This window comes from Peromyscus leucopus, chromosome 2 (assembly GCF_004664715.2).
Source record: "Peromyscus leucopus breed LL Stock chromosome 2, UCI_PerLeu_2.1, whole genome shotgun sequence".
NCBI classification, from domain to species: domain Eukaryota; kingdom Metazoa; phylum Chordata; class Mammalia; order Rodentia; family Cricetidae; genus Peromyscus; species Peromyscus leucopus.
This window is the reverse complement of record NC_051064.1, coordinates 120,983,647-121,003,093: the sequence shown is the minus strand read 5'-3', so window position 1 is coordinate 121,003,093 and position 19,447 is coordinate 120,983,647. Positions and strand designations below refer to the sequence as shown.

Genomic DNA, 19,447 nt, shown 5'->3' with positions numbered 1-19,447 from the left:
TCTCTCCCAGTTCGATGTGCGTCATATCTATGGGGCTTACCCCATAACACTTGGATTACTTGAGTTTGGAGACATAACAGTTGCTTAGTCTTGGTTATTCTGGGTCAAAAACATGTGATAGGTTTAGGGGGAAAGATACTAGCTTCTATTTCTTTTAATTAAAAAGGAAATGTGCGTGCGTGTTTTGCCTGCATATGTGTATGTCTACGCACTCTGGGACTAGAGCTACACATGGTTATAAACCTTCTTATGGGTGCTGGGAATCAAACCCACGTCCTCTGGAAGAGTAGCACGTGCTCTTAACCAGTGAGCCATCTCTCCAGCTTCTCTGTTATTTTTAAATGCAATTATCGACATAGTTTGAATTGCATAGGCTCAAATGTTTGAATACTTGGCCCCCAGTTGGTGGAAAGGTTTAGGAGAGATTAGATGTTGTTGGAGGAGGTGTGTCACTAGGGGCAGACTTAAGGTTTCAGACGACTAGCACCATTCCAACATGCTCCCTGTCTCTTGTTTGTGGTTGGAGATGTGAGCTCTCCGCTGCCCCTAGTGGCCTTTGCTCCGCCATCATGAACTCTAGCCCCCTGGAACCATGTGCCTAATTAAACACTTTCTTTTTCCTTTCTTTCTTTTTTTTTTTTTTTTTTTGTTTGTTTGTTTGGTTTGGTTTGTTTTTCAAGACAGGGTTTCTCTGTGTAGCTTTGCGCCTTTCCTGGGACTCACTTGGTAGTCCAGGCTGGCCTCGAACTCACAGAGATCCACCTGGCTCTGCCTCCCGAGTGCTGGGATTAAAGGCGTGCGCCACCACCGCCCAGCAAACACTTTCTTTTATAAGTTGCCTCAGCCATAGTGTTTTATCACAGCAACAGAAAAGTAAATAAGGGGGCTGGAGAGGTGGCTCAGTAGTTAAGAGCACTGGCTGTTCTTCTAGAGGACCCGGGTTCAACTCCCAACACCCACATGGCAGCTCAACTGTCTGTAATTCCAGGAGACTGAACAACCTCATACAGATATACATGCAGGCAAAACACCAATGCACATAAAATAAAAATAGATAAATCTTAAAAAAAAAAAAAAAAAAAAAAAAAGGAAAAGTAACTAAGACCCCACACAATGCAAATATTTGAAATAGGTGCTGCAATTGGTTTAACTGAATCCACAAAGTCACCATAGACACATCACCTGTCCTGTTCTGTTGATGTGATAGAACGCTCTGACAAAAGCCACTTAGAGGAAAGGATTTATCTGGCTTACACTTCCAAGTCACAGTCCATCCCTGAGGGAAGGCAGGACAGGAGCTCAAGTGGAAACTGAAGGCAGCCTACTTGCCATTCTACACAGCATGACCTCTAACAACTTAGTCACAGCAGAGAAAGTGCAGCAGAAACCATGGAGGAGCTCTGTTTGGTGGACGGCACAGACTCTACCAGCTTCCTTAACCACCTACCCAGGGAATGGTGTCGCCCATGGTGGGCTGGGCTCTCCTATATCAACTAACGATCTATCAATATCCCGTTGTGGAAACAGAACTTCCTCTTAGAGTAGTTTGACCAAGAAGGAGCCCAGATTTGAATTTCCTACTTCCTTCCATCTGTGGTCTGTGGTCTGTGGTCTATCTATGGTCTTTCTGTGGTGTGTGTGTGTGTGTGTGTGTGTGTGTGTGTGTGTGTGTGTGTATAAAATGTGTTCTTATTGCCTGTTTGTTGTGCCTGTGTCCTGTGTCTGTGCCCAAAAGGGGGATTTTCTATGCATTTATTGAGTAGTACAGAAAATAAGGGTTGGGATATACTTTTTTACAGAACTCTTTACCAGAGCTTTACAAGGGAAGAGGTTATTTACTGACCCCAATAGATCATATATAGCACTCAAGACCTCACACAGATATTATCAACCTATATCCACATGTTGCTTGCATCATTAAATGGAATATTTATTTTGTTTAGGTTGCTTCAACCTGCTGGCTGTTTTCAGCAAATGATCACCACCACTACCACCACCACCACCACCCAACACACACACACACACACACACACACACACACACACACACACACACACCATAACAACATAGCATTATTCTGGATATCAAGGTATGGAAGAGTCCATAACTTAAGATTAAAATTGTGCATTTAGCTTAGTCTATAAAAGCCAATTGCATGGGAAATCCTAGGCATAGTGAGGTTGGTTATATCACTCTCTTCAAGGCAGGCTGAATTTAGGCCTAGTGCACAGTGGACAACAGGCTAAGTGCACAGTTTTTAAATTATCTCGAGGTGTGTTATTAACTCGGCTGCAAGGTCAGATAAAAGTCCAGTCTCTAAAAGCAAGAGATGTCAGAAAATGTAGCACCGCATGTCTGACCCCTCAACGGGAATTCCTTTGGATGGCTCTAGGTTGGGCCAAGTTGACAGTTCAAGCTCACTAGGCCACTCCCACCTGCATTACTCCCTATTTCCTTTATTGCCCCTGCCCCAAACAAGCACTAATCTGCTTTCTGTCACCATCGATTTGTCTACTCTGGGTCTTCCTGGCATATTTAGCATCGTATAATAGATGGCCCTTTGTGACTGACATATTTCAAGTTATAGGTTTTCAAAGCTTATTCAAGATGGTAGTATGTATCAGTGAGTCATCATTCTTTTTCAGGCTGCTTAATTTTTTCATGGTTATACCGTATTTTATATGAGTTGTTGATTGATTATTATAAATAGGGATGCTGTGAACGTTTATGCATATTCATCTCATGTTTGGTTTGGGGTTGGTTTGTTGTTGTTTTTGAGTCGAGGTCTCTATAAAGCTCAGGCTGCCTGTCATCCAACTCCAGAGCCTCCTACCTCAGTCTCCCTGGTGCCAGAGTTCCATGCACACACCATCCCAAGAGCTCATATATTTCTAATTCTATTATGTCAACATCAAAGAATAAAGCTCCTGGGTCACACAAGTAATGTACATGGTCTCAGTTTCTCCTCCCCATCTTTGCCAAAACCATTATTGTTTCATTGTAGTGTCTGTAAAGTAGTATTTCATTGTGGCTTCAATTTTTATTTTGCTAATGAGTAACGACATGGTGTATTTTTAAATGTTTTCATCAGTCTCTTATGCATTGTCATTAGAGAAATGTCTAATCAGCTCCTTTCCCTAGCTTTAATTGGATTACATTTGTCTTATCTCATTGAGTTGTAAAAGCTCATCATATATTCTGTATATATCTTATTAAATACTTGATATCCCTCAGGGGGCCATCTCTTTATTTTCCTTGCACTACCCATTGAGATACATGTTTTTATTGTATAAACACCCATTTATGAATTTTTTAAAATTCTTCTCATGCCTATATGTGTGTGTGTGGTGTGTGTGTATGCACACTTGCTTGCTTGTGAGTATACACGTGTGCAGACACATATGAGCACACATATAACTGGAGGCCCAAGGTTGGTGTTGGAAATCATCCTTGATCAGTCTTCTACCTTATCTTTGAGGCAGGCTCTCTCAATCAAACCCAGAGGTGACTGATAGGGCTATTCTAACTAGTCAGCTTGCTCAAGGATTGCCTGCCTCTACCTTCCAAGGCAAGAATTACTGTCAGGCAGCTACTTCCACCCACCCACCCATTTTTTTGTGGGTTTGAGGGACCTGACCTATGGTTATCTTGCTTACATAGAAAGCGCTTTAACCACTGAGCATCTCCCCCAGACCCTGCCCCCATTTACAATTGTTTGTTTGTTTTGAGACACAGTTTCTCTGTGTAGCCCTGCCTGTCCTGGAACATGCTGTAGACCAGGCTGGCCTTGAACTCAGAGATCCACCTGCCTCTGCTTCCCAAGTGCTGGGATTAAATGTGTGCACCACTATGTTCAGCCCCATTTACACTTTTTTTAATGTTTGTTTCTTCTGAGACTATTTTTATGCTTTTAGCTTTATAATAAAATCTATATTCAAAAATTTTCTCCCATCCCATCCAGCCTCACGGTCCCACAGCTGCTTATAAAATAATCACTCAGAAGCTTAAATTAATTATAACTGCTCAGCCATTAGCTCAGGCTTATTACTGACTAACTCTTATACTTAAATTAACCCATAATTCGTGTCTATGTTTAGCCATGTGGCTTGGTACCTTTTCTCAGTTCTGCCTTGTCATCTTGCTTCCTCTGTTTCTGGCTGGTGACTCCTTTCTCCTCTCTTCCTCTTCCCAGCATTCTCCTAGTCTGCTGGCCCAACCTATACTTCCTGCCTGACTACTGGCCAACCAGTGTTTTATTAAACCAGTGTACAAGAGCATTATCCAACAGCAAAAATTTTGGATCCATTATCAGATGCCTTTATTTTATATGTGACTAGTCAGTTGTAGAGTAAGATTTATTGAAAGGAAACCACCTGTTGTGAAGAAAGAAGTAAAAAGATAAATATGGAATTAATTCATGAGGGAAAACTGATTATTTGTATTTGAACTTTCTATTTCCCAAATAAGGAAATTTCTGCTCCCCCCCCATGTGTTTGTGTGTTTTCCTGCATGTATGTCTATGTACCAATCACATGCAGTGCCTGAAGAGGCCAGAAGAGGGTGTTGGATCCCTTGGGGTTGGAGTTATAGATGATTGTGAGACATCATGGGAATGCTGAGAATCAAACCCAGGTCCTCTGGAAGAGCAGCCAGTGCTCTTAACCACTGAGCCATCTCTCCAGCCCCATAATTTCATCTCTTTACAATGGCAAGGAAAAGAAAACAGTTTGGACAGGTGCTTTTCCTATTATAGTCTGTGCAGTGATGACTATTCTGCTCTCTCTCCCTCTCCCTCCCCCCATCTCTCTCTCTCTCTCTCTCTCTCTCTCTCTCTCTCTCTCGTGTGTGTGTGTGTGTGTGTGTGTGTGTGTGTGTGTGTGTGTGTGTGTGGTCTTCAACCCTGATGCCAGACAATAGTATCTAGTACTGTGCTATGTTAGCTTAATCTTCTTAAACATACAATTTTAACAACACACCAGCCAGATGCTAAACTTCTCAGAATGCTTATAAATAGGAAAAGACTTGTGGGAGCCTCTCTCATGAGCAAACCTGTGAGTTATATCAGTCCGAAGTATTTTGTGATGTCAGCTGTGGATGCTGATGGGTTTGGTTAACACTAGTCCAGGGGAGGGTACTTTCCTACTACTCTTGAACCAAGTTGGAAGCAGTTATTATGTTAATTTTGTAGGCCTAAAACGGTTGCTAATGTTTGGGTATTTTGCTGCGCTCTGGGTCCCACATTAAACCACCCATGTGCATTAAGCGATACGATGAGATAGGAATGTAATCAGTGCATCTTACAGGTGGAGGAACGGAGGCTTTGGAATGAGATAGGCGGTATTTACCCACATTGAGGAAGTAGTGAAACCCCAGTCTACTTCCTCCAGGGTCTAGAGCTTGATTCTTGGGCTGCTTCTCCAGTTGCTTCCCTGTAGTGGTAAGTTTTCTCTAGTTCTGCCTGCCTCGTGGTCCTGCAGTTGCTTATAAAAGAATCACTCAGATGCTTAATATTATTTACAAACTGTATGGCCAATGGCTTAAGTTTCTTGCTAGCTAGCTCTATCATCTTAAATTAACCCGTTTCTATTCATCTGTGTTTTGCACATGGTTGTGGCGTTACCAGTCTGCTGGCATGTTGCTGCTCCTTTGGCGGTGACTGGCATCTCTCCTCTCTCCTTTCTTCTCCCCATATATCTGCTTGGATTTCTCGCCTGCCTCTAAGCTGCCTTGCCATAGGCCAATGCAGCTTTATTTATCAACCAATCAGAGCAACACATATTCACAGCATACAGAAAGACATCCCACAGCACTTTCCTTTGCTAACAACCCACAGAAAGCATACAATTCTCACTCCAGTTGTCCCAAAGAAGATAGTGAGCTGCCTCCCCAAAGCCTCCCATGGTATCATAAATTATGTTGGTGAATTTATCCCAAGTTGGACCCCAGACTTGACGTTTTAGCTGACCTAGGAAAAAATCTGTGTCCTAGGGATTAACTGAAATTGATCAGATTGTCAAGGCTTTTGGATAAAACCAGAATACCAAGTAACTATTTTTATGAAGTAATTAATTTGAAATATCACATGAGTACATTTAAATAAACAATGAAGTCTCTTCCTATAAAGAGCTAAGAAAGAATCAATTCTGAGCCCGGTGGTGGTGGTGGTGGTGGTGGTGGTGGTGGTGCATGCCTTTAATCCCAACAGTTGGGAGGCAGAGGCAGGCGGATCTCTGAGTTTGAGGTTAGCCTGGCCTCCAGAGTGAGTTCTAGCACAGCCAGGGTTTCACAGAGAAACCTTGTTTTGGAAAGAAAAAAAAAAACAGAATCAAATCCTGAAGGATGCTTGGCTGAGGACCATAAAGGGCTTGGTTTGATGACTCATTTTCTGGCCCACACCATCCACATTCCTGGATGGGAGGATTTAATGCCTGGATCCATAACAGGAATGATCTTCCCATGAAACCAGTATTTGAACTTTGGTTTGTATTTAATTTTTTATTTTATTATGATTTTTTTTTTTAGCTGGGCTAATGAAATGGCTTGGTAAGAGGCACTCACTCTTCAACCTAATGACTTGAGTTTCATCCCCAGGATCCATATGGTGAAAGGAGAGAAAAAACTCCTGAGAGTTGTCCTCTGGTTGCCACACATACACAGTGGCATCATGTGTTCATGTGCGTGTACACACACACACACACACACACACACACACACACACACACAAATTAAAATTAAAAAATGAAATGTGGAGCTGGAGAGGTGTCTCAGCAGTTCAGCGCACTGGCTGCTCTTCCAGAGGACCCAGGTTTGACTCCTAGCACCCATATAATAGCTCACAACTGTCTGTAAGTCCAATTCCAGGGGATCTGACACACCTCTGACCTCCACAGGCATCAGGCATGTAAGCAGTGCACAGGCATACATGCAGGCAAATGCCTGTAGACATCAAATAAAATACAATTTTAAATTAAGTGTTTTTTTATTTTATTTTATTTTTTTTTAAAGATTTATTTATTATGTATACAGTATTCTGCCTGCATGTGTCCCTGCAGACCAGAAGAGGGCGCCAGATCTCATTACAGATGGTTGTGAGCCACCATGTGGGTGCTGGGAATTGAACTCAGGACCTTTGGAAGAGCAGCCAGTGCTCTTAACCGCTGAGCCATCTCTCCAGCCCAAGTGTTTTTTTAAAAACTACAAAATAGTATGGGTTCCTGGTTGTTTTTTGTTTGTTTGTTTGTTTGTTTTTTGGTTTTTTGAGACAGGGTTTCTCTGTGTAGCTTTGCGCCTTTTCCTGGAACTCACTTGGTAGCCCAGGCTGGCCTCGAACTCACAGAGATCCGCCTGCCTCTGCCTCCCGAGTGCTGGGATTAAAGGTGTGTGCCACCACCACCTGGCGGTTGTTTTAATTTTTAAGGAATTTTGTAGTTCTGAGACTCAAAAATGGGTGTTTTGCTTTACAATCCTCTATTCTTTTTGCCTTTCATCGATATAAGACATTAGAAAGGTTAATTGTCCATACACCGCTGCTTTTGTTCCCATAATTTGCTGGCCTTTTCACGCCAGTGTAGAAGCTTTTGGATTATGGGAGCATCACCAAGCAGCCGTAGGTGTAGACGAATCGATTGTGGTAGGTGAATGGACCAACACCCCAAACCTCTGTAGATGAGCGCTCAGATTCCTACGGTTGTGCTGGCAGCTTGAACCCACAGGCCACCATGCTCTCTGAGTGCGTTCCTCTCTTTAAATGTTTGCCTCAGTACCTAACGTCTGGAGAGAGAGCGAACTACCAGCATCAGGGGGAAGTGCAGCAACTGCGCCAGAAGCTGAACCGCCTCCAGGTCCTGTGCAGCTCGGCTGAAAAGGAGCTGCGGTACGAGCGCGGCCGGAGCCTGGACTTGAAACAGCACAACAGTCTGCTCCAGGAGGAGAACGTCAAGGTGAGACTCCCCCCACCGCACAGCCGCAGCTGGTCGTAACCAAATCATGGTTCTCAGTATTGCTGGCCCACAGATGAATGGACAAGTCTGTTTCTTTTTCTTTCTTTCTCTCTCTCTCTCTCTTTCCCTCCCTCCCTCCCTCCCTCTTTCTTTCTTTCTTAAACGATTTATTTATTTGTTATAAAACCGGTGTGGTGGCACATACCTTTAATCCCAGCACTCAGGAGGCAGAGGCAGGAGGATCTTTTTGAGTTTGAACCCAGCCTGGTCTACAGAGTGAGTTCCAGGACAGGCTCCAAAGCTACCCAGAGAAACTGTCTCTTAAAAAAAAAAAAAAAAAAAAAAAAAATTATTTATTATAGTGTTCTGCCTGCATGCATGCTTGCATGCCAGAAGAGGGCACCAGATCTCATTATAGATGGTAGTGAGCCACCATGTGGTTGCTGGGACTTGAACTCAGGATCTCCGGCCCATGCTCTCAGCCTCTGAGCCATCTCTCCAGCCCAGTCAGCTGTTTCTTAATTCCCTTCTATCGTCTCTGCTGCCGGCAGGGTGTGCATACTATCAGTCCCCAAACAGGAAAAGGGTTTTAGTGATGTGGTCTGTTGAGCTCTTTATCACAAACTTTTTAACGTTTGATTTCATTTCAGTTACTGTTCCCCCGACAATAGTTGGATCTAGCCAGCTGGATTTCCCCCCAGTAGACGCATCCATAGGAGGGTCACAGATTCACAGATGTTTTTTGAAACGCATGATTGTTCAGAACAAGGCACCATGTAAATAATGTATCCTTCCAGTTACAATTCAGTTCTATAAATGTACATTACAGACTTGGTTTCTAATTATCTTAGAATGTATCTTGTATAATCTAATGTATCCTATATAAGGTTCTGAACTTGAATATTCAGGGGCTGGGAATATAGCTCAGTGGCAGAGTGCTTGCCTAGCATGTTCAAGGCCCTGGGTTTAATCCCCAGTTCTGCCAAACTGGGAGTAGCAGAAGCCTGGACTGTCAAATTGAAGCCTCTCAGAGCAGTTTGTTTGGTTTTGAGACAGTATCTTGTAGACCAGGCTGATCTTGGACTCACTATGAAGCCAACGCTGGCCTTAAACTCCTCATCATCCTGTCTTCACCTGTCAAATGCTGAAGTCACAAGCTTAACTGCGGGACTCTGAACATCCTCAAGCAATCCCGTATCTTCCTTGTGAAACTATGACTAGAAAGACACGTCCTAATTGGCCCCTTATAAATATGTATTGAATGGGCTGTCTTCCGGAAATGGATAAATGACGCCTTTCACTGTTTGAAGTCTCTTCCTTGGAAGCAGGCATGTAGCAGCGTCGCATACCGTAACTGCCATTGACGTGCAGGTTGACCTTGTCTCACAAACCTCCTCACAGTTGTTAGGGCACCAGGCTTGCAAAGCTAACAGACTGCAGAGTCTGAACTGAAACATGGGTGGGTTCGACTTTCCACATTACACCTCTCGTCAGCTTGGAGTCATTCTGAGACCTCAACTTTGCAAACACAGGGAGTGTGTGTGTGTGTGTGTGTGTTTGTACATGCATGGGGTGTAGCTAGAGTTTTCCTGCCTTGCCCACAGTCAGGACAGATCTTTGTTACCCACCAATCCCACAGCCGCTCAGACCCAACCAAGTAAAAACAGAGACTTATATTGCATACAAACTGTATGGCTGTGGCAGGCTTCTTGCTAACTGTTCTTATAGCTTAAATTAATCCATTTCCATACATCTATACCTTGCCACGTGGCTGGCGGCTTACCAGCGTCTTCACATGCTGCTAATCATGGCGGCGGCTGGCGGTGTCTCTCCGCTTCAGCCTTCCACTTCCCAGAATTCTCCTCTCTCCTTGTCCCACCTACTTCCTGCCTGGCCACTGGCCAACCAGTGTTTTATTTATTGACCAATCAGAGCAATTTGACATACAGACCGTCCCACAGCAATGGGGTATGTGCATGCATGTATGTGTATGTATGTGTGGTGTGTGTGCATGAATGTGTGTGGTGTGTATGGGTGTGTGCTGGTATGTGTGTGTGTGTATATGTGTGCACATGTAAGTATGTGTGCATGTGTGTATACGTACATGAGTGTCAGCACTCATAGAGGCCAGAGGCCTTGAATAGCCCTGATAGGAGTTACATGTGGCTGTGAGAATGTGTTGCAAAAGCGTTTTTAACCACTGCAGGACTGATTTCCTAGAATCCACTCAGATGATCAAACTCTGGCTCTCTACTGTTAGGTGTGCTTACTAGAGTAACTAACGTCCCAGAATACTAACTTCATTGCCTTTGAACCATGTTGTTGTAGGTTGTACTACCAAGAGTGTGGATAAAATATTGATGTGCAGTCTAACAGGTTACAAAGTGAAAGTCTGTGGACACCACCTAGAACAACGTGGAGCCAAGCCAGCACACTGACGGCTCCGCAGACTTTCCCTGCTGCATCCCAGTCACCTTCTCACATACACTCCGTGCCACCAGCAACACTGAGACACTGGACAGGGTCCTCTCTGGGCTGCAGAGGCTTCCCTGGAGGCAGAGGTCACCGGCTTGACAGCTTTGACACTGGTGCTATCTGACATCAGTAGCATCTCTACACCGTTCTGTGGGCTCCACCCCTGACTCTCACAGCGCTCCGCTTTCCTGGCCTGTGGAGTCCATGGACAGTGTGCTGGGAAAGGACGGGTGACCTCCTCATTAACAACGAGAGGCTTAGGTTTCATGACCCTGAGCCAATCCGGGGCACCAGGTACCCCACCATTTGCTTCTTCCTTTCCTAGAGTCCAGTGCCTTGCTCACCTGTTGGACTTTTTTTTTGCAGCAAGGTTATGCTTGAAAATGAAAAGTCCAGGTTTCTCATAGGCCAGAGTTCCTTTTGAGAAGAGATGGAACATTAACAGATTTGTTAATAATGTTAATAGTTTGTCAATAATGTTTCAGAAGTGCCACCAACCCTCCAGTAGTATCGCCCCTGTGTCAGTACCCAATGAGAACATGAGGAGAACTGAGACATTGCACTGGTTAATGGGGAGAAAAAGTAAGTGTTCACTGGGAAAGGGACCGCTCATTAATGCTCAATCTAGAGTTCCTTTGTGTTGTTATAGAGACAAGGCTAGTGATATCTCGTTTCCCATTGACCTTTGACCCATCAATTACAGGGAAGCATTTGGCTCTTAGGTTGTGATTTCTTCATATATTTTCTTCCCCATGAGGCTTGACTTTGACATGTCCATCAACGTCTTTGGAGATGGTATTTCTCTTGTCTTCAGGAATTAGTGACGCTCATTATTTCAGAAATGCCCATCTCATGAATGTAGCACCCTTTCCTGTGTAGTATAAACAATTAGGGTTGCTAGTTTATCTTTCCACTTTTTAAAGGACACTGACATGTTCGCCCAAGTGTGCGTGCTAATGTCTGTAAGTGTAAACTCTCTGGGAAAAGAGCAGAGTGAGATCGTTCAACTACAGGGACAGTGCATAGTTTACACATGTGTTTGTCTGGTCTGTTTCTCTCTGCACTGTATAAGAACCAGCCTCACTTACATCCTCACCAGTTCCTGGAACTGTCACACTTCAAAACTTACTGGCTAATCGTATATATGTATAGTGATACCTCCTTGAAGTCTATTATTATCATCATTCATAATAATATAATCGTGTGTGTGTGATGCATGTGTGTGAGTGTGGTACACATGTGCCGTGGCGCACACACAGAGGTCAAAGGACAACTTTTGGGAGTCAGTTCTCTGCTTCCACCATGTAGCATCCAGTGGATTTAATGCAGGCCATCAAGCGTGGTGCCAAGCACCTTTACTGATTGAGCCATCGTGACAGCCACCATGTTTATTTTTATCTTCGTGTGCGTGTGCGTGTGCGTGTGCGTGTGTGTGTGTGTGTGTGTGTGTGTGCGTGCGTGCGTGCGTGCGCGCGCGCCCGCGCACGCCTGTGCATGCTCTGGGTCTCCAACCCAGCGTCTCAGAAAGGGTAGGCACACTGTCTACTGTTTAACTGCATCCCCAGCCCTGTTTCTATGGTTTTTATTTTTGCCCCATCTCTAGATCAAAATCGAACTCAAGCAGGCCCAGGAGAAGTTGCTAGACAGCGCCAGGATGCACTCTTCGCTCACGGCCGAGTGGAAGCACTGTCAGCAGAGAGTCAAGGAGCTGGAGCTGGAGGGACTCAAGCAGGCGCGGAGCATCAAATCCCAGCAGAGCCTTCAGGAGAAGCTGGCTTGGGAGAAATCCAAAGTGGCCGATGCTCAGGAAAAGGTAATTATCTTCACGCTCAAGAAGCAAATGTGTACACGTCTAGAGCCCTGCTCCCTGAGGACCGTAAGAGACAGCTGTGTGCAAACCTGGGCGCAGCTAATCCTTTCCTTTCCTCTCCCTGTCTTTTCCTCTTTTTCAGAATTTTATTCCATCTGCCCCTACCATTCTAATAAGCCTTGTATATTTTTGAAAAATGTATGAAGTTAAAAATGTACATTTCTGGGACTGAGGAGATGGCTCAGTCAGTAAAGTGCTTGCCACACAGGCGTGAGGACCTGAGTTCGAATCCCCAGAACCCACAGTGCATGCCTATACATCCCAGCTTTGGAGAAACAGAAACAGGAGGGTTCCCTGGACCTGGCTGGCCAACCAGTCTAGCTGAAATAGCTCCAGGCCAGCAAGAGACCCTGCCTCAAAAAATAGGATGGAGAGAGACAGAGGACACCCCTTATCAACTCTTAGTTGGTCTCCAAATACCAGTACACACATGTGTGTACATGCGCACACATATACACACATGTCTATATATACACAAATGTAAATTTCATTTAAGCTATAACATGAACTTAAAACTGATTGAAGCCACAGGATATTTATACTTTTTTAATATTAAAGAATTTATTTTCTCTCATTTGAATTGGCTGTTTATATGATTTTTATCTTATAATCTCTAAAAAATAGACTTATTTATTTTATTGTATGTGTATGAGTGTTTTGCCTGCATGTATGTATGTACGTGCACCACATACATGTCTGGTACCTGAGAAAGTCAGAAGAGGGCTTGGACCCCTGGGACTGGAGTTACAGATGGTTGAGAGCTGCCATGTGGGTGCTGGGAACTGAAGCCAGGTAGTTTTTAAGATCAGTAAGTAATTTTAAGATTTTTGCTGTGGAATTAGCTATTTTCTAAGACTGTCCCTGCATTTTGGATTGCTTAACATCAGGTATCAATAGACTATAACAGCTAGGCAGTGGAGACACACGTCTTTAATCCCAGCACTCGGGAGGCAGAGGCAGGCAGATCTCCGAGTTCAAGGCCAGCCTGGTCTACAGAGTGAGTTCCAGGAAAGCCAGGGCTACACACAGAGAAATCCTGTCTCAAAAAACCAAAAATGAACAACAACAACAAAAAACCCAATGGAATATAACGGGTGTGTGTGTGTGTGTGTGTGTGTGTGTGTGTGTGTGTGTGTGTGTGTAGATAGCCCCCTCTATTGCTGTCTTCCTGCCTTGAAACTACTAAACAGGTGTGTGTCAGGAGATGAGGCTGCATTCCTCTTCCAAACAGCATACTGCACACTGCCACAGGATACAGCAGACAAGCTGCTGTATGCGTACACACTAGCCTGCAACTGCAGCAATGAACAATGGACATGACCAGGACACCAGGAGCTCGCTCTTGCTGCCTGTCACTTGCAGAAGCCAGTGAGCAAGAGACAGGAACTGAATCCTAAAACTGCACATTTTGCTGGGTGTGGTGGTGCACGCCTTCAAACAGGTGGATCTCTGAATTTGAGGGCAGCCTGGTCTACACAGCCAGTTCTGGGCCAGCCAAGGCTACACAGGGAGACAAAACAAACAAAACACAACCTTTGCTTTATTTGGAGAGCTAGCAATCTGAGAAGATGATGCATTGACATCTGAAAAAAACTGTCTTCTGTCTCAACCTCTAGCCAGTGATTACATGGGAGACGGAGAGGCAGAACAGGGGCAAGCAGGCAGGCAGGCACTTGAGAGTGAGGCCTGGCTGACCGCTCTGCTCAGGGGCGTAGACGGCTTCTGGTACCCATAGTATCTGTGCCCCTCATTATCACCCTCATTCTTCCCTTGTCCTTTGGATGGTTTTGCTCAGGTACTTGGAGCGCTGAGTCAATTAGTCTCTGCTAGCATCAACCTTGTCCCCTCCAGGGCACCCAGACCGGTGTGTGTGGGGGATTAGAACACATAAACCATTAACAACATGTACATGCTAAGCTGCCAACAACATGCATGTGCAGATTCCTTTTCTTCGCGGTGTGAAGCCTGAGAATATCTTTGTAACACAGACTAGGAAGGAGCCCCTACCAGCCCCTCCCGTCTCCTATCACAGGTACCTGCTACCGTTCAGTTTAGTATAGAGTTTGTGGTTGAAAAGGATTACACCCTCCATAATGTTTTACTTTTTCATCCAAGATTTTGGACCTGCAGCAGAAACTAGACCATGCTGGACAAGTCTGCCTTTCAGATGCTTGTGTTTTGCTGAAGAAGCAACTGGAGGAGGAGATCAAGGAGTCGAAGAGCAATGAGACTAGACTTCAGCAGCAGTTACAGGAGGAGCAGCAGAGGAGGTAAGGACCGCCAGGGTGGGGCCCCTGGGGCGGAGGACCTGCCTGGGGCGGAGGACCTGCCTGGGACACGGGGAGATTGCTGTAAGTGGATTAACCTGTGAAATCTAACGCGTTGCTTGCCTAACTCTCTGATAGGATCTGCACGAATTCAGGCTTCATTGAAGTTATATTTTTTTTATCCATTGGCTAATGTTCTTCCAGATAGTTCTGGATCATTATTGGAATCTTTGGCATCAACAAACTGCTCAAGGATAAGAACTGTCACTCCCCCCCAAAAAAATAAGTGTTACAATTCTGACTTAAAACATTCTTTTGGATGCCCTGGGCCTTAATGACAGAGCTTCTCATTTGTATGATGTTCAAATGAGCCATACGTATTTTGAGAAAAAAAATATATTATCCACTAAAAACTCACAGAAATGTTCACACATACTTTGTAGCTCGAATCTTACTTCCAGCTATACTTAGGAGTTCTATGCTTGGGCCTAGCCCAAAATACTACTGAGTAAATATTTGTTGAATGGATGAATGTTTGAGTATGCGACTGGCTGGATATCTGTATGAATGAAGACTGAATACACTCAATGAGAGGCCGTGGGAAAACACTTGCCTCACCTGCCATGTCTCGCAAGGTGGTGGGCTAACCTGTCATAGTGCAGTTAGATCCTAGATAGTGCTGCTCACAAGAGAGCAGCAGGACACCCCAAAGACAAGCGTACTCTGAGCTGACGCAACTCTGATGGATGATAATGCTTGCAGGTCAAAGGGCAGATAACCATATCAGCCATGCACCCAGGAAGTGCCAGCAAGCTTGCCACAAGTCCAGATAGCTGAACTAAGAAAACCCCCATTTTTAAAATGATATGGAGGGGCTGGGGTGAGGTGGACAGGCGGTTAAGTGGTTAAAAGCACTGGCTGCTCTTGTAGAGGACCGGGATTTGGTTCCCAGCACTTCACCAACATAGCCATCTTCCCAGGCCCTCACTCTTCTTTTCTGGGGTGAAAGTCTTGCCAAGGCTGTTCTCAAACGTGTGGGATCAAGGAATGTCCTGCTTCAGTGTCCCAGGTTTCTGGGATCACGTGTGTATGCACACCACTCTCAGCAGAATTCAGTTTCTATAGTGGATATAGCGTAGGTGGCCATGTTCTTCTCATGTGACTTTACCGTTGTTTAAATCTTTCAAGAATTCCCTCAAAAACAACAACAACAACAAAGCCAGGTCGTGGTGACACACGCCTTTAATCCCAGCACTCGGGAGGCTGAATCAGGAGGATCTTTGTGAGTTAGAGGCCAGCCTGGGCTACAGAGTAAGTCCCAGGAAAGGCACAAAGCTACACAGAGAAACCCTGTCTCAAAAACAAAACAAAACAAAAGAATTCAGTCCATTCATCATCTGACTTATCAGATCTGTTGGCATAGAGTTGGTTATGATGTTATAATGATATAATAATATCCTTTATTGTCCTTTCAATATCTGTGGGATCAATAGAGACGGTCCCTGTTTCATTTCTGGTATTAATAATTTCTATGTTCTGTGCATCTTGGTTCACCTGTCTAGATAGAGATTTGTCCATTTGCATTGGTCTTTTCAAAGAACTACCTTTGGTTTTGTTTCATTTTCTCTACTTTTTTTCCTGATTCCATTTATCCGTCTACCCCTACCCCATTGCCCCGCACTTCTTGACAGGGTCTCATGTAGCCCAGGCTGGCCTCAGATTCACTATATAGCTGAGGCTAGCCTTAAACTCCCAATCCTTATGTTGCCACCTTCCGAGTTCTGGGATTACACGTGTGCCACTGCACGCCACTTGGTCTGAGACAACAGAGTCTCACTTTGTAGTCCAGGCTATCTTAGAACTCACTATATACCCAAGCTTGCCTCAGACTCACAGCAGTTCTTCTGCCTCAGCTTCCAGAATGCTGGAATTGCAGGCACGTAGCACCACACCTGGCTGAGGTTCTCATTTGTATTATTCTTTTCTTCCGTTTATTCTGGGGTCATATTGCTAGTCCTTCTCTGGCTTCTTATGGCAAAAACTTGGAGTATTTGGTTTTAGATTTCCCTTCCTTTATAACATACATGTTTACTGGTACCAGTTTCTCTGCTTCTGATGCATTCCACAAAGTCTGTATGTTCTTCTTTCATTTAATTCAAAATGTTCTTGACTCCTCATAAAACATCCTTGCCTCTGCAACACTTAGGAGTCTGTTGACTCCAGACATCTGGAATTTCCTGTTGATGGTGTACAGTTTCATAAATACTATCATTTTAAATTGTTGTATAGTATTCTCTTACATAGTGACAATTAATCATGGTTGTCAACTGGACTGCTTTAGAGATGACCAGAACACCAGCAAAACATGCATCTGGGTGTCTGTGGGGGTTGCCAGACAAGCTCGGCTTGTAGGTCCACATCCTGAGTGGAAGAGACCCACTCTGAATGAACAGCAACTTCCAAAAGTTTGGGGCCCAGATGGAATGGGAAGGGGAGAGGAGAACATCGCTCTCTGAAGGGCGGGGCCCCCACTGAACAATGTAGGGACCCTGGATCCCTCTGAATGTGGGTCTGTACCAGCAGCTGTCCTGGGAGCTTTCAGACCCTCATCAGCCTGGAACTGGGCTGCACTACTGACCTCCTTGTGTTCTGAGGCTTCCGGCTTCTTAGATGGAGCAGCTCTGAAGCAGCTGACTATTGTGAACCTATTCAGCTCTGGCCCTGTGAGTTCATGCGACACACTCCTACTGTACATATTTAATTGGTTCCGGTTCTCTGGAAACCTCTGACTATACACAGAAATATAACTTCTGTTGATTGGTTGTCTGAAACAGAATTTTGCCACGTTGTCCAGGCTTTGCCTTGAACTCCTGAGCTCACGTGATCCTCCTGCCTCAGCCTCCTGTGTAGATGGGACTCCAGTCGTGCACCACTGCACCGAGCTTAACGTACATGTTGTAGTTTTTGTTTGTTTGTTTTTCTGCTCTAAATAACACTACAGTGAGTGCTGAGGCTGTAACTCACTGGTGGAGTGCACAAAGCCTGAATTCAATCTTAGCGCTGCCCCAAAACTGTTTGTTATTTTAAAAGGAGTTTGAGGGGCTGGGAGGTGGCTCAGTGGGTTAAGCAGTTGCTACGCAAGCTTGACTCTTTGAGTTCAAGCCCCTGAACCCACTGAAACATGAAAAGGAGAGAACCAACTCCACAAAATCGTCCTCTGACTTTTATGCATGTATGTGCTTGCACGTGTGCGCACACACACACACACACACACACACACACACACACACACACATCATGGCTTATGTGCACCCCACACATGTGTACACACACACACACATATCATGGCTTATGTGTACCCCACACATGTGTATACACACACACACACACACATCATGGCTTATGTGTACACACACACACACACATCATGGCTTATGTGCACCCCACACATGTGTATACACACACACATCATGGCTTATGTGCACCCCACACATGTACACACACACACACATCATGGCTTATGTGCACCCCACACATGTACACACACACACACACACACACACACACACATGTGCGCGTATGTACACATACTCACAATAAAAAAAATTTAAGGGAATTTGAGAGCCAGTGAGATACCCCAGCATGTAAAGATCCTCACCCCCAAGCCTGACAATCTGAGTTCAGTGCCAGAAACTCACGTGGTGGAAGGAGAGAACAGATTCCTGCACACTGTCTTCTGACCTGCACATGATAACTACGGCACATGCACACACAAACAAACAAATAGATGCAATGTCAACACTTCAAGCCGAGTTTGAATACTGCTAGAATAAACATCCTTGCCCTGAGGCACTCTAACTGTAGTGATAGGTGGTGGGCATCGTGCTAGAAGAGGTCCAGAAGGCCGTGAGAGTACCCAGCAGGACCATCTGTGGAACTGGGGGCTTGAGAGAGCCTTCCTCAGTGACAGTCATTGAGGGTGAGAATGAAGCAGCCGGCATGAGAGGCTGAGAGGTGACGAAGAGGCCGAGGAAGGAGGACACGGAAAGGTTGCGTGGGTTTGGGAGAGTAGTGGCTGGTGAGAAAATGAATCCAGAAAGCCAGGTAGCCTGGTTCACGCAGAGGTGATGGACGGGCCACATTGAATAGTTGGGGCTCTACTGTAAGCGCAAGGGGGAGCCACTGAAGGATTTTAGGCAAGGGATTGTGGAGTTTGGGGTGTAGCTCTGTGGTGGAACAGTTGCCTAGCAGGTGTGAGACCCTGGGTTCAACAGCCAGCACCAGAAAAATAATGGAGGATGTTCCAGGATTCAGTTGTGACTGAGGAAGACAACTCTCCTGTGTAAATGATGGGTTGATGAAGAGATTCAGGCCACAGGGAAAACAGAGGATCTTGTAGGGCCTTGTCAGTCTCAAGACCTGCTAGTCTTTCATCGCTGAAACTATGTATTTTGTGAAGTGTCTGTTCTATTTGGTAGTTCCTAGCAAATCCCTGAGTTGCTCTTTTGATTCAGACTTCCCATTTTTCATCTTCTGTTTGAACTCCCAGATTGCAGCTGTAGACAGCCCAAGGTCCCTCTCAGTTCCAGCAGCTCGATATCACTTCGGCTCCAGGGCTCAGCACTTATGCAGGCCCCTGGACCAAAACTAGGGATGGAGCTGTCACTGGATCTCACTGTTTTCCCTCAGCTCCCCAGCCCTGGTGAAAAGTCTGCAACAGAACTCACAGGAGACCTGCAGAGCGAGATGCAGAAGACAGGCGGTTTAGTAGAGAACAGGGGAGGCGTTTGCAAAGGGACCACTGTGCCAGTCTGCATTTTAGGCAGCATTCAGACTGTTTCTGAAGTCTCTCGAACAGTTTTCCCATCCCGGTGACTGACAGGCCTGTCTACATT

General features: G+C 45.0%; 1 protein-coding gene across 6 annotated transcripts in view; it reads left to right on the top strand.

Annotated features, from left to right (window-relative positions):
• Positions 1-19,447, top strand: part of Ccdc30 (coiled-coil domain containing 30) — a 106,706-nt gene that overhangs the window by 62,265 nt on the left and 24,994 nt on the right. For all 6 annotated transcript variants that reach the window (XM_028886479.2, XM_028886480.2, XM_037202898.1 and 3 more), the window contains 3 exons: positions 7,761-7,940; positions 12,019-12,228; positions 14,401-14,555. In XM_028886479.2, the coding sequence (XP_028742312.1) occupies positions 7,761-7,940; positions 12,019-12,228; positions 14,401-14,555 (545 nt within the window). The remainder of the gene's footprint in view (positions 1-7,760; positions 7,941-12,018; positions 12,229-14,400; positions 14,556-19,447) is intronic.